Below are 12,723 nucleotides of genomic sequence, written 5' to 3'. Positions count from 1 at the left end.
GTCGGTCCAGCCTGGGGCAGCCCGCGCAGCGCCGGAGGCTGAGCGGCTCAGTCGGATTGCTTCGCGGGGCGCGCGCGCTTGGAGAGGGTGTTGGTAGCGCCCAACCGCGCCCTCAAGGGAGCCGGGCTGAACAGGCCAGGAATGGTGGCGGGGAAGTTAGGGGTAGGGTCCTCTGGCGGGGTCGGCCTCGGCTCTTCCCTCCTACGAGCAGAGCCCACGGGGGCCTATTTCCCTTTCTACCCACCTCCCTTCTCGGCCGAATGAAGCAGTCAGGGCTCGGCAGTGGTTAGCACGCTCGTACTATGGTTTTTAATAGACGTACATGGACAAGTCGATATAGACAGATTTATAATTCTATACAGTCAGTCCGACATACACAGGGACGCTGTAAACAGGGGCGCGGGCCGGAGAGTGGGTGTGCAAAGTGGGCGCGGCTGGGGCCCTGGCCGCTCCCCGAGCTCTGCCGGCTCGACTCTTGCACGGCGGACGGTGAGGAGGGGCCCTCTCCTAGCCCCCGGGGAGAGCCGAGCGGAGGGCCTGGGTCTGCGGTGAAGCTTGGGGGGCTGGGATGCTCGGAGACAAGCACTCAGCAGGCTCCCACCTCGACCGCACCGCCAGCTGCCGCTCCTTGGCCTTAAAATAGGACTCCGGGGCACGGGGCAGGCGAGGGCTCCCCGAGGCGCGCCGGGGCCATTAGTACGGCTCCGCGGCGAGTTCCCGACCCTGGGCTGGGTACCATCATCCCCGGCTCAACGCCCGCTCCAACTTGGATCCGGATCGAGCTACAAGGTATGCTCAGCCGGGCCCAGCTAGGAGGGGGCGTCTTGGTTCCCACCTGGCCGGGGCCCAGGTTTGCCTGGGCTCCGCGCTCCAGTTCACAGGCGCGGCCGCTCAGTCTGGGTCCAGCGCGGCGGGAACGCGGGCTACGGGGGGCGTCTCCTCCGGGCCGCCGGCCTGGGCACTCGCCTCCCGCGCCGCGTCCCCTCCGCGGAGTGGCCCACCCGGGCCCCGAGCGAGCGAACGTGCACCACCCGCGCCATCCCGAGGGAAATTGCAACTCATCCGTTTTTTTTTTTTTCGCGGCACTTTTCTCCGACGTCTTTTTTGTTTTGTCTCGTTTTGGAGGGTAGAGTGAGGTCCAGGAAAGCAAACACAAAATCAAGCCGGAGGTGGGGAGGTGGGGAGCAGGGGGCGGCTCAGGAACCAGGTCCTCCGCGCCCGCCCCGGCCCCAGCCCCAGCCCCGACCCCCGGCGCCGTTCCGGCCGCCGGCCCGCGTGGCCCGGCCGGGCGGTCAGCTGTTGTACTGGCACGCGTTGAGGCCCGAGGCCGGGCCCTGCAGGCCGCCGTAGCCGAAAGACGAGTGCTGCTTAGACTTGAGCCGCAGGCTGGCCAGGCTCGAGTTGCACGTGTCCCGGTAGACGCTGTAGGGCGAGGCGGGTGTGCCATACGGGCAGGCGCCCGGCGACATGGCCGAGTTAAGCGAGGAGCCGGTGAGGTTGTTGATGTTGTTGAGGCCCGAGTTGGGCATGCCGGGCACGGCGCCCGGGCCCATGCTCGAAGGCATGGTCATGGAGGAGATGGAGCTGGGGGCCGAGAACATGGACTGCGACGACAGCGGGCTCATGGAGTTGAAGAAGGTGAAGCTCTTGGTGGAGAGAGGCGCTGGCGCTAGGCTCTTGGCGGCCCAGTTGTTGTAGGAGTACCCCGCGGCGTACACGTCGTCGTAGGGCTGCACCAAGCCGCTGAACTGCGGCACGTAGCCGCCCTTACACAGGTCCAGCTGCTGGTTACGCTCGCGCTTCCGCCACTTGGCTCGCCGGTTCTTGAACCAGACCTAGGGGGGACCGGAGAAGGGTCAGGGCTGCCGGGCGGGAAGGCGCCCCCACCGCCCCCGCCCCACCCCGAGGCCTCAGCCCGCTTCCTTCTCCCCAATACCCTTTCTTTTCTTCCATATTTCCGTCCCTGCCTTCTCCCCACAATGGTTCCTTTCCTGTCCCCAGAAAATATTATTAGTCTTTTCTTTTTTCTGATCTTTATCCTCTTCCCCTAATTAAATCCGGTTTCTTCTCCTAAGGCGGATCCTGTTTTTTTTTTTTTTTAAATAACAAATATTGTTTTCTTTCTTCCTCTCTCAACCAGGTTATCTTGTGCCTTCTCCCGCAAACGGTTCCCCATCTATCTCCTAAATACTCGGTCCATTTTCTTCTCCAACACCAAAGCTAGTTTTCTAACCTCAAACATAGGACCTTGCGACTCCTCAGTCTATTTTTCATTCCTCAGATAGTCTGTTTCCATCTTTATTGGTAATATTTGATATTCTCATTTCTGTCCCAGATGTTTATTTTCATTTGGTCCACCCTGCTATCTGAACCACTTTTTTCTCCCTCAGGCCATTTTTCTGAGTTATCCCCCATTTTTGATCCTTTTGATTCTTCTCCAAATATTTAGTTTTTTCCTTCTTTCCAAATATCTGACCCTCACTGTTTTCTCTTAAATAGTCGATTCTTTATTTTTCTCAAATACTTGATCCTTTTGCTTCTCCCTTAAATATTTAATTTCTTTCCTGCCACCTAAATATATGCCAAATATGTTTTTCTGCAAATATTTAATTTCCTTTCACTTCTTACTAGTTTCTCTCTGCTCTCCCCCTCTACTTTTCCCCACAAAATTCAGTTAAGAACCTCTTCCCAAATCCCAGTCCTTGCCCTGGGCTGTTCCGCCGACCTTTCTTGCCAGATCGTGCATGTCGGCCTTCTCCAGCCCAAGCACTAACATTGCCTGATTTCTCCCCCACCCCACCCCACCCCACCCCTACCACCGTACATGGGGGGCAGGATTAGTGAGTTCTGGATTACTGAGTGCTGTCTTCACTCCCTACCCCACTGGGCTGGCCAGCATGACTGGGGTAGGGTGAGAGCTGAGGTTATAACAGGGAGTCTGTGGCCCTGGTGGGACTTTGGTTTAGTTTGGGACATGCTCCCAATATCTGATTAAATGTTTGCAGTACCCAGAGAAGAAATTACTCTCTTGCTGCTCCGGCACAAAAGCCATCTATTCACTGGGAACCGAGGGGTGAGAAGAGCGAGTGTGCAGTCTCATCTTGGGTTGGAGACCTTAGATCTCCAAAGGGATTGATTCCTCCTGAAGCTCACTCGTCCACCAGATTTGTCCCCCACCTCCCACCTGACCCCAGCCCTACAGGAAAGGTTATTATGGAAAAGGTTCAGCTACAGGTTGGCTGATGACTGAGAAAGTGTCAGGTGGAGAATATCCGGAGATTGTGAATTAGCCAACTGCGGAAGGGACCACTGACCCAGGAAGTTTTGAGACCCCCAAGCCTAGGCTCTTCTCAGGCCTCTCTCAGACTGCCAGGCAGGATCTGCCTTTCCGTTTTGTTTTTGCGGGAAGGCACTAGCGGCCCCGAGGTCCCCAGCGGCAGGGAATCCTCTGCACAGTCTAGGGTGGTAACGTCCGGGCGGGATCTGGGCTCTACTGGGCAGGGGAACGTCCCTTGGGGCCACAGGCCTTTGGATGGGGGCTGCCGTGGAGCCAGAGGGTCAGGTAGGACGTGGGTCAGAAAGATCCGAGGAGGCAGCGGCCGATGGGCGCTAGCACCAAACGGCTCAGCGGCAGCTGGGTAGACGGGGCCTAAGGTAGAATCTCCTCTGGTGGAAGGAGGGAGAAGGTCTGAGTGTTGGAAAGAGTATTAGTCTAGGCGCTTGTCTAAGCTTTCAGTCTGCGCTGCGCCGGCTGGCAGCCTTCTGCGCGGGGCCCCTTGGCGCACACCCCGCGCTCACCCTCACGCGTGGCTCGGTGAGGTTGGTCCACACGGCGATCTCCTCCCGCATGCTCATGTCCGGGTAGCGGTTCCTCTGGAACGTGGCCTCCAGCTCTTGTAGTTGCTGGCTTGTGAAGTGCGTGCGTTGCCGCCGCTGCTTCTTCTTCTTGGCGGGGTCCTCGGCACCACCGCAGCCCGCGCCGCCGGCACCGCTGTCCTCGGGCCCTTTGGGTTCCCCGCCGCGCTCCTTTTCTGAAGCAAGCGGGATGGGGCGCCGGTCACCTCGGGCTTTTGCCCTGTTGCACCCCGTCCCGGCTCCACCGAAGCGCCCGCGGTCAGCGCTGGCGGCCCGCCCTCCCGCCAGGGGCCCTGGAATTGTCCCCGCTGGAAAGAGCCCGTCTGTGCCTGGTCGGTCAGTAGTCACCTTCTGGTCAGGCTCCTCTGGGAGCAAAGCCCAGGAGTCGGAGCCGCGGACCAAGGTTCCCAGCTGGGCAGGGCCTGCTCTCACCGCTCGGCACACGCTGGAGCCCTACTGTTGATGCCACCCGAAAATGTACAGTTTTTAGGGCTCTTGGGGGTTCTAAATCATAGGAGATCTCTGCTTTTCTGAACTAGGATCAGACTTTTCTAGCTTGAAGCTAGGGGATCCGTGGAGCCAGAGCAAGGCGGTGGCCTGCACGTTCTTCTCCCCGGCCCGAGCCGGAGCCCCACTGAGCCGGGCAGGCACAGCACAGCCGGTTTCTCGGCCTTAGCTCCAGGCCTCAAGTCCCAAGGCCCAGAGAATCCCTCTGGCGGCTGCCGGGCAGCCCAGACCCACAGACTCTGTCTAGGTGACCTGGGAGCTCTAGTCTCGCTCGCCCTCTCAAGCTACACAAAACACAGTCATAGAAATATTGAAACACAAAGAAAAAGGATTTAAAACCAAAACACTGAATCCCAGAAAAGCTAACAGCTCTATGGGTAAAAACACAGAAAGGGTCACAAACTCTTAAAAATAGGCAGATAGAAACACAGCAAACGCATATTAAGAAGTCAGAAACCTCCATGCAAACACACTAACTAAATACAGTACTGTACGTTTATAAGCTCCAGGCAGGCACAGGCATTTATTTATCTGGGGTTTTTAAAAAAAATCAACATAGTGTTGTAGATAGATTTTTTTTAACCCCTTCTGGATAATGCCCTTCCCCAAGTAATTTTTAAATCCCAGGGAAATACAACACTATAGTTAGGTAACTTAAATTCCGCTGTAAGTGGATTTTGAGAAAATCCCGGAGAAACGCGCCATTTTGGATTGACTTTTTAAAATCTCTTGAAGAATAATGTAGATATTTTAATTTGAAAATGTACCTAGAATAGCAGTTCTTTCTACATCGAAATATAGTTAAAAAATTAAATCTATTCTCATACTTTTTAAAAGAGCAATCTGTAATTATATATTTCTTCGGGCTTTTAAAAATAAAAACCAACCAAAGGCCACAGTTAAAACTTTTGAAAACAAAAGTACCGTCCAGCGTTGACTGTTTTTTAATCAACCAAACACAACCTCTCAGAGAAAGTCACTTAGGGATGCAAAACAGAAACAAATAGAGATTACAAACGCGTAGAGAAACACTCAGCGGTGGATTAAGAAATGAACGCAGAAGAGGCGCCCAAGGCCCGGGAAGTGGGGAGCTCGGCGGCGGCGCCGAATCAGCACCGAGAGCGCCGGAGGCGTTCGGAGACCCGGGAGCCCGAACAGGGCAGGGGATGAGCCTCGTTGCTGCCCGCGCCGCCCACCCACCGGCCCGGCGGTTGCTGGGGGGAAAAAAGTTTGAGCTCGGACAAAAACGCAGCGCGGAAGGAGACGCGCCTGAGCCGAGTCGGAGCCCAGGATAGGCGGCCTGGCGGCTCCCGGCTCCCGCGGCGCACGTGCGGCGGGGATCCTTCTTTTGGGGGGGTCCTATAACCGAGCCCGCTTGCCCTCGCTGTCCTCTCTTTTCCTTTTACTTAAAGTTTTTTTTTTTTTTTTTTTTTTTTTTTGCCCTCGTTTGCTTTTCTGACTTTGCCCGCCATACCTTCTCTCCGGTTTGCCCCTCTCAAGCCAGTCGCCCAGTCTGTCGGGGTGTCTGTACTCTGTTTCTCTGGGCACTTTCTCTCTCCCACCCGCCGATTGCTCTCTGATCTGCTCCGCTCCTCCGGTTCCAGCGGCCCCTGGACAACCAGTTGCGCAAACCTAACTTTTCTCCCCGCTCTATCTGCTCCTGATCGAGAGAGGCTGTCATTTCGACCTTCCGGTTGTAGGTTCGTGCATCGGCCGGTCAGTTGGCGCGACAGGACCGCGTGGAAGCGCCTTGGGGAAGCACTAAAATTTCCGTTTCATAAAGAGCGTCCATGTCCACGTTCATCGTCAGATGGAGAATGGGAAAAGGCAAGGTCCTGACGCTCCTGGAGCGTAGAGCGAGCCCGACTGCGGGGCGCGGCCCTGCTCGCCCGGGTGGTTCCGCGCGCGCCTCGCGGGGAGCCGCTCTTACCTGGTAGCTCCGTGTCGGACGACTCGCTGGCGGAGTTTTCGAGAGGCTCGCGGGGGTCGGCCGTGCGGGCTAGGTGGAAGGCGGGCCCCATGTCGTGCGGCTGCGGCGGTGGCGGCCGGAGTCCCTCTGGCAGCCGCTCCAGGCTCATGCCCCCCTTGAAGGCGTCCATGGAGGCGGGGACCGAGGCGGGCGCTCCGGGGGCCGGGGCTGGGCGCGCCCGGCCGCCCCGGCGGCGACCTGCGAGGACAAGAGCGCAGCCCCTAAGCGGCTGCCCCCCAGGGCTGCCCGCGCCCGCAACGACGCCGCGCTCGCCCCATGGGCCGCCCGGGGCTGCGGGGCCAGGCGGGCGGCAGCGGCAGCGGTTTCTCGCGACCCGGGGGCCCGGCTTCGCGCTCCGCGCTGCGCTCCTGCCGCTCGGGCCTCAGCCGCCCGCCCGGCCCCGGCTCCGGCTCCCGATCCGGGGCCGGTTTCTAAGGCTCCGGACGGCGCCGGCAGAGTCTGTCTTAAAGCGACAGCGCGCACCGCCAGGTTCCAGCAGTCCCTGCGCCAGGGGTGGTGGGTGGGGTGGGCCCGGGTGGGAGGGGGCTGGGAGGGAGGGAGCGAGCGAGAGAGCGAGGGAGCGCGGGCGGAATCCAGCCCCGAGCCGCCCGCGCCGCCGCGCCCTCTCTGCCGCCCTCCCTCCCTCTCTGCCTGCCTCGCCCGCGCCCTCCCCCTCCGCAGCCACCTTCCCGCCGCCTCCCCCCTCCCGCGGCCTCGCCGCGCCTCACCCTCCTTCCCCGGTGGCACACTGAGTTCTCCCTCGGCCGCACAAAAGAAACGCATCTGGCTTGCAAGTCCCGCGCGGCTCGTGCCCACCTCAAGCCCCAAATGACTTGTTTCGCTCAGAAATCAACTCCTGTCTGGGCCGCCTCGAAGTTCCGAGCCTCCGGCGAGAACAGCCCGGGATGAGTGAACGTTCACCGAGCAGGATCCAACCGACCGGGAGCCTGCGAGTCAGCGCCAGGGCGGGGGCAGAGCCCGGGGCTCGTTCCGGCAGCTCCCAGCGGCGTCCTCGTCGAGGGGCCGCGGCCCCTCCTTCCCCGGGATCTTCTCCCGGGACCCGAGCCAGGCTGAGTGACAGCAGCCTGAGCTCTAATGGGCCCCCGGATGCTGCCTCCTAATTAGCTTGGACCCTCTCCCCCAAAGCTGCTTCTCAGGCCTACCCCCTCTGCACCGCAGTCAATTTTCCGGGATTGGGATAGAACCGATGGCTTCTAATCAGACGAAACGTTTCTGTTGGCCCCAGGCCGCTGTCGAGTGCAGCAGGAGACCCCAAGAGCCCTGCCAGGCCCCCACAGCCTCTTCTCTCCCCTTGTTTTGCACCTTCAACGGTCTGGCCAAATCCGCCAGGTCCCGGCCTTGGCCACCACAGGGTGGGCCTCTCTCTGCCCCCTTCTCAGCAGGTTCGCAGGGCCTCACTTTGGCTTCTCAAGTGTGGCAGGCACAGGCCGGACAGGCCAGGTGACTGCAGTTTCCAAACTTAGGCCAGGAAGCCTAGGACAGTCTTGGAGCTTCTCTTAGCTACAACGGCAGCTAAGCTACAGCACCAGTGGGCACTCCATGAGCACAAACACATTCCCCTTCCCATCCCTTAGAATGAGTCCCTCCTTGAATCCTCCTACTTCATTGAAGTTTGTTGAAGGATTTTGCTTAACAATTGTTAACTGGTCCTGAGATGTCAGAGTCTTGAGCAAATAGGTGACAGCTGGGATGGTAGGGTGCAGCCCTGACCTGTTCCTCTAGCCACAGGTGGACCCCAGGGTGCCCTTTGCCCCTCTTCTGTGTGCTCCACCAGACAGAAGCAGCACTGGGCAGGATGGTGGTGGGGGTGGGGTGTGAGGCCCGGAGAAGTACTGTGGTCATCTCCAGGCCCAGTGCCTCACGCTTGGGCCCAGGGCATCCTAATGTTCTCCTGGGATCTCTGCCTGGGGCTGACTGTGCAGGCTGTCAGGGTCTGGGACCCTTAGGAGTCCCTTTCCTCACCTGGCTCCCTATCAACCTGGCAGTCACCTGCCTCCACCCCAGGCTGAGCTCTTTGGTGAGGATTGTGGGGGCAGGGGCGTGGGCAGGGTAGAACCAGGCCTGCCTCTCACTCCCTTGGCCCCAGCCCAAGGCCCCCAGCTCTGGGTCCTGGGGAGCAAGCACAGTTCTAGGGCCAGCCCACTCTCCCTGGGTGCCTGTGACCACAGGGGGCAAACTCGGAGGCTGGGGCCACAGCAGAATGCATCCAGGAGTTTGGGCTGGGGGAGTGGCTCCAACTTCTCCGAAGGGAATTTCCTGTAGGCTGAGACCCCCAGGGAGAAAGCATACTTGGTGTGTAGGGGATGGGGAGGGGTACCTGGAGACAGGGAACAGTGGTTGCTGAGCATTTGGCCTCAGCCCCATCTTTGACCGCAGTTTCCAGTTGAATCTCCTAAAGGAGCAATACCTCCTTTCAAGGATGTATTTAGGTGTTATGCCATGCCAGTGAGTGCCCCTCCGCATGCCACCTTCCTGGTAGCTGCCTTACTTCGAAGGGACATTGAGCCACCCAGCGTGCCAGGATCAGAGAAGCATGCAAAGACTTATATGTACTGCACACCTGTACAGGTGTGCTGTGCACACACACACACACACACACACACACATACTCACTGCGCCCACACAGGGGAGTGCTGAATACAGTCACAGACATGTACACACAACCAGGCCTCTGAGCTCCAGAACACTGACGCTTGTCTGGCGCGAAATCTGGCTGAGAGGGTTGTGTTCTAAGCCCACCAAGTGTCAGGCCAAGGTGGGAAGCACAGTGTTCCTCTGGGAGGGGTCGTGAAATGAATGGTCTGCCTTTGGGCGTCCAGAGGCTGGCCATCACAACTCACATTCCCCAGAGGGTCTAAAGAGTCAGGCGTTCCGTGGATGGGGACTGTTTTGCGACTCTGCAGCTCTAGCTACTCAGTCTGAGGGACTTGTGTCCCTCACTGTTGATGCATTTAATGCAGTTATTGAGCACCTGCTGTGTGCCCCTCCAGATCCAAGCCTCTGGCAGTGCTCCAAGTAGTCACAATAATCCCTATATTTGGAAATCTTGATGCCTTCTGTGTGGACTGAAAGGTCCTCAGACTATTGTGGGTGAAGCTCCATATCCCGGGGCCCTGAGCCCTAGGGAGGGGCTGAGACTAGTGGGGGTTGCCCAGGGGTGTTTTCTCCACTAGACCGAGTCAGCGCTGAAGGAGTAGGGGTGAGGAACTGATCCAGAGGAGGCCCTGGCCTGATCTCGGGTGCTGGCTGGAGAAGGGACCTGGGGTGCTCTCTCCCCTGGCCGATTTCCTGGGCAGAATAGGGGCTTCTTGCGCACACTCACAGATGCAACACACACACACATGAGACAGGAGGCAGCTCTCTTTTAGGAGTAAGAGCAGGGACTCAATGTTCCCTTGGCTCTTGCTGTGTGACCTTGGGCAAGGCTTGACCTGCACTGTGCTGCAGCTCCCAAGTCTGACATGGGACACAGCGATCCCTGACTGCTGCTTCAGCCTCCACCTCACCAGATGATGGGACATGAGGAAAGAAGGGAAGGGGGCTTACTGGGGTTGGAACCAACGCTCCAGGCCACACAGAGCTAGCAATGATTCTGTGACTTTCAGGAAATTTGGGGCTTAGAGTCCTGGCTGGGTTCAGCAGAGAAGCCTGGACTCCTGGGTTGAAATAATCACCAAAGGGACCCTTTCTGAGGCTGGGCTTACAGAAAACAGACTCTGCCCAAGAATGGCTTAGTCATTTTATTTGGGAAGGGTGATTGGAGGGTCCTCATAGAGGGCATCCTTCCACCCACTCACAGGGGTACCTTGTCCTAATCTTTGCACCAGAATCAAGGGATTTTAGGAAAAGGAAAGGAATGTGCCATGGCTTGCCTCCGGGGCCATCCGTGACTCTCTGGGACATTCCAGCCCTAAGCCTCTTAGGCCGTGGAGAAGTTTAAACTAGAAAACCCAGTTTTGGGAGTGCAGCCGGGACCACCTACCTCCTTCTGCCAGATCTAACATCCCCTCCCCAATAAAAATCATTGTTTCTTTGACTGAAAGCAGTTTCTGGGTGATGGGAAAGGGGCACTCGGGTAGGTGGCTGGGAATGATCTCACTGGATCCTTTCAGCTTTCAGGTCCCCAGCCTGCAACTTCCTTTCAGTCGGGGTTCCCCAGCCTGTCCCAGTGGGAGCAGCTGAGATGTACTGGGAGCACGAACTCGGAACTCACTGAAAGCAGCTGGTAGAGCCTGTGGCTCTCCAGGCTCACAGCTCACCTAAGCCCACTGGTCACTCTGTAGTTTCTGAGAATGGCTGAGCCAGGGGACGAGCAGGCTGGGAAAGTGGCAGCGGCTGGTCACACAGCTGGGAAGCAGAGGGTCAGCTTTTGCTGTACACAGCCTCCTCTTCCCAGCAGCTGCCTTCCTAATGGAAGGGCAAGCTGAGCCTGGCCTGAAGGTCAACAAAAGCCACCTCAACATCCCAGAGTTGGGCACCGGGTCTATACACCACAGACCACTTCTTTTCCTTTTCAACAGAAGTGAGGGCTTCCAGAGCAGTCTGAGGAAAAGGCTGGAGGCCAGTGAGTCCACCTCTTGGGCTGCCCCCCGCTGCCTGTAGGTTTTGTCATTATTCTAGACCTGTATCCTCTGCCAAATGGACAGCAACCTGGGGTTGCCAACCTCCAGCCCCCGTGGCTGTCAGAGGCCACTGAGCTGCCAAGAGAATACCCGAGCCCTGGTTTCTCAGAAAAGTGGATTCAAATATTTTGATTAAGGGAATTCCTAAATTAGAAAACATTGGAACCAAGATTCGCTGGAGGTTCCGATTTCTGCGATCTGGGCCGCGGGGGCCCTGCTTAACCACGGAGGAATCAGCTCAGATTTAGAAGTCTGGTCAATTTCAGAATTCCGAGACCCGGTTCTAGAGAAGCGGCTGCGTGCTCGGGAACCCTGCGTCAACAACCAAACCCTGGAGAAGCTGCGGGAATATCTTTATTGGATTTTGCGAAGAGCACTTGGGGTTTCTCTTAGGGTAAGGAAAAGCCTAACGGTGGCGGCTAGGGCAGGCCGCTTTGGGCTGGGGGCGCCTCCAAGCACTGCGGCGGGACTTCGGGGTGCGCCGCGAAGAGAGCCGGGCTCTGGCCGACGTCTGTTGCTTTTCTACATCATAGCTGCCCGAACAAACGAACGAGCGAACGAATGAAGCGGTTTCGTTTAGGAAAAATACCCTCTTGACGCGAAGTAAGGCCAAAGTTCCCCGTGCGTGCAGAGGGGCCGGCGCTTCCGCTCGTTCTGGGGCCCCCATTCCTGGGTGCAGCGGGGAGCGGCGGGCGGCCCTCTCGCTTGCGGGTTCTCCCAGAGGTCCCCGGCGGTCCGCGCCACCACGAAGGGCTGCGAAGGGCGTCCAGGGCTGTGCCCTTGCAGGGCTGGGGCCCGCACCCCCGAAACTGTTGCTCTTTTAGGGTGCCCAGGGTTACAGCGTGGCGTGGGTCTGCCGGTTAGGTGAGGTAGTGCCTGACGATGGCAGCTGTGATTGTGCGCTGGGCGCAGGAACGAGCTCCTGGAGCTGCCTCGATGGCGCCTGGCCTTCGCGATGCGCTCAGTCCGGTGCCACCGGCTGGACCCCACCTACTCCCGGAGCGAACAGCGCGCAACTCGGCCACCACCTCCTTGCGCCCCAACACCGCGGGGACCCAGCGCCCCTAGCTCAAAGACTCTTACCCGACCCGGGCTGCGCGGCGCGTGCGGCTCCTCGGCTCCGGGCTCGCTCGCCACGGACTCTGGCTTAGATTTTCACTCCGACTGGGGCCCCGGATCCAGCTGTGTCTCCGGCTCTGCGCGCAGCTTCTGCCCCTTCTAGTTCGCTACATCCCAGCGCGCAAGGACCGGGCTGCCGCGGCTCGGCCCGCTCCTCCTGCTGCCGCCGCCGCCCGTCGCCCGCGGGGAAGGCGGGGACACTGACTGGGGAGGCGGGAAGGGGGGAGGGGAAGCGAGGCGCTCGTCGGGACCGGCGGGGAGGGGGCGGCGCGCAGTCCCGCGGGCTAGGGGTCCCGGCCTCCCTCGGGGCGTAGGCAGGGGTCGACGCGGCTCGTGGCCGGGGCCCGAGGCCGTAGAGCGCGCCCCGGGACTGCGCGCGCGGAGGAGGGGCCTGGCCGCATGCGGACGAAGTCGCTGAGGGTCCGGCCTGGCCCCGACTTGACTTCTTTCCCCGGGCTCAGTTTCCCACCTGACACTCGAAGGGCTGGGCCTGATCCCGGTTTAGTCGGGGTCTGGTCGGAGTTTCCCCGGGTCCCGCCAGGTGAAGGTTTGAGCCGGGATTTTGAGAGTCGACGTTGCCCCGTTTCTGCTCAGCCTGCGGGAGGGAGCTGCTCTTGCATATTGGCCAGG

The 12,723-nt window shown here is 59.2% G+C and overlaps 1 protein-coding gene across 2 annotated transcripts; it reads right to left on the bottom strand.

Annotated features, from left to right (window-relative positions):
* Window positions 283-12,297, bottom strand: PITX1 (paired like homeodomain 1). 2 transcript variants are annotated; one of them, XM_018050359.1, is made up of 4 exons: window positions 7,148-12,297; window positions 6,293-6,529; window positions 3,799-4,031; window positions 283-1,835 (listed from the first exon to the last, which is right to left on the bottom strand). In XM_018050359.1, the coding sequence occupies exons 2-4, from the start codon at window positions 6,459-6,461 to the stop codon at window positions 1,293-1,295; spliced, it is 945 nt and encodes a 314-aa protein (XP_017905848.1). In that variant the 5' UTR covers window positions 6,462-6,529; window positions 7,148-12,297; the 3' UTR covers window positions 283-1,292. The 2 variants fall into 2 exon arrangements, with proteins under 2 accessions (XP_017905848.1, XP_017905847.1); XM_018050358.1 differs by lacking the exon at window positions 7,148-12,297 and having other exon boundaries at window positions 6,293-6,787.

The sequence above is a fragment of the Capra hircus genome, chromosome 7, assembly GCF_001704415.2.
Source record: "Capra hircus breed San Clemente chromosome 7, ASM170441v1, whole genome shotgun sequence".
NCBI lineage: Eukaryota > Metazoa > Chordata > Mammalia > Artiodactyla > Bovidae > Capra > Capra hircus.
Note: the sequence above shows the minus strand (reverse complement) of the source record. Positions and strands in the feature narration are given on the sequence as shown.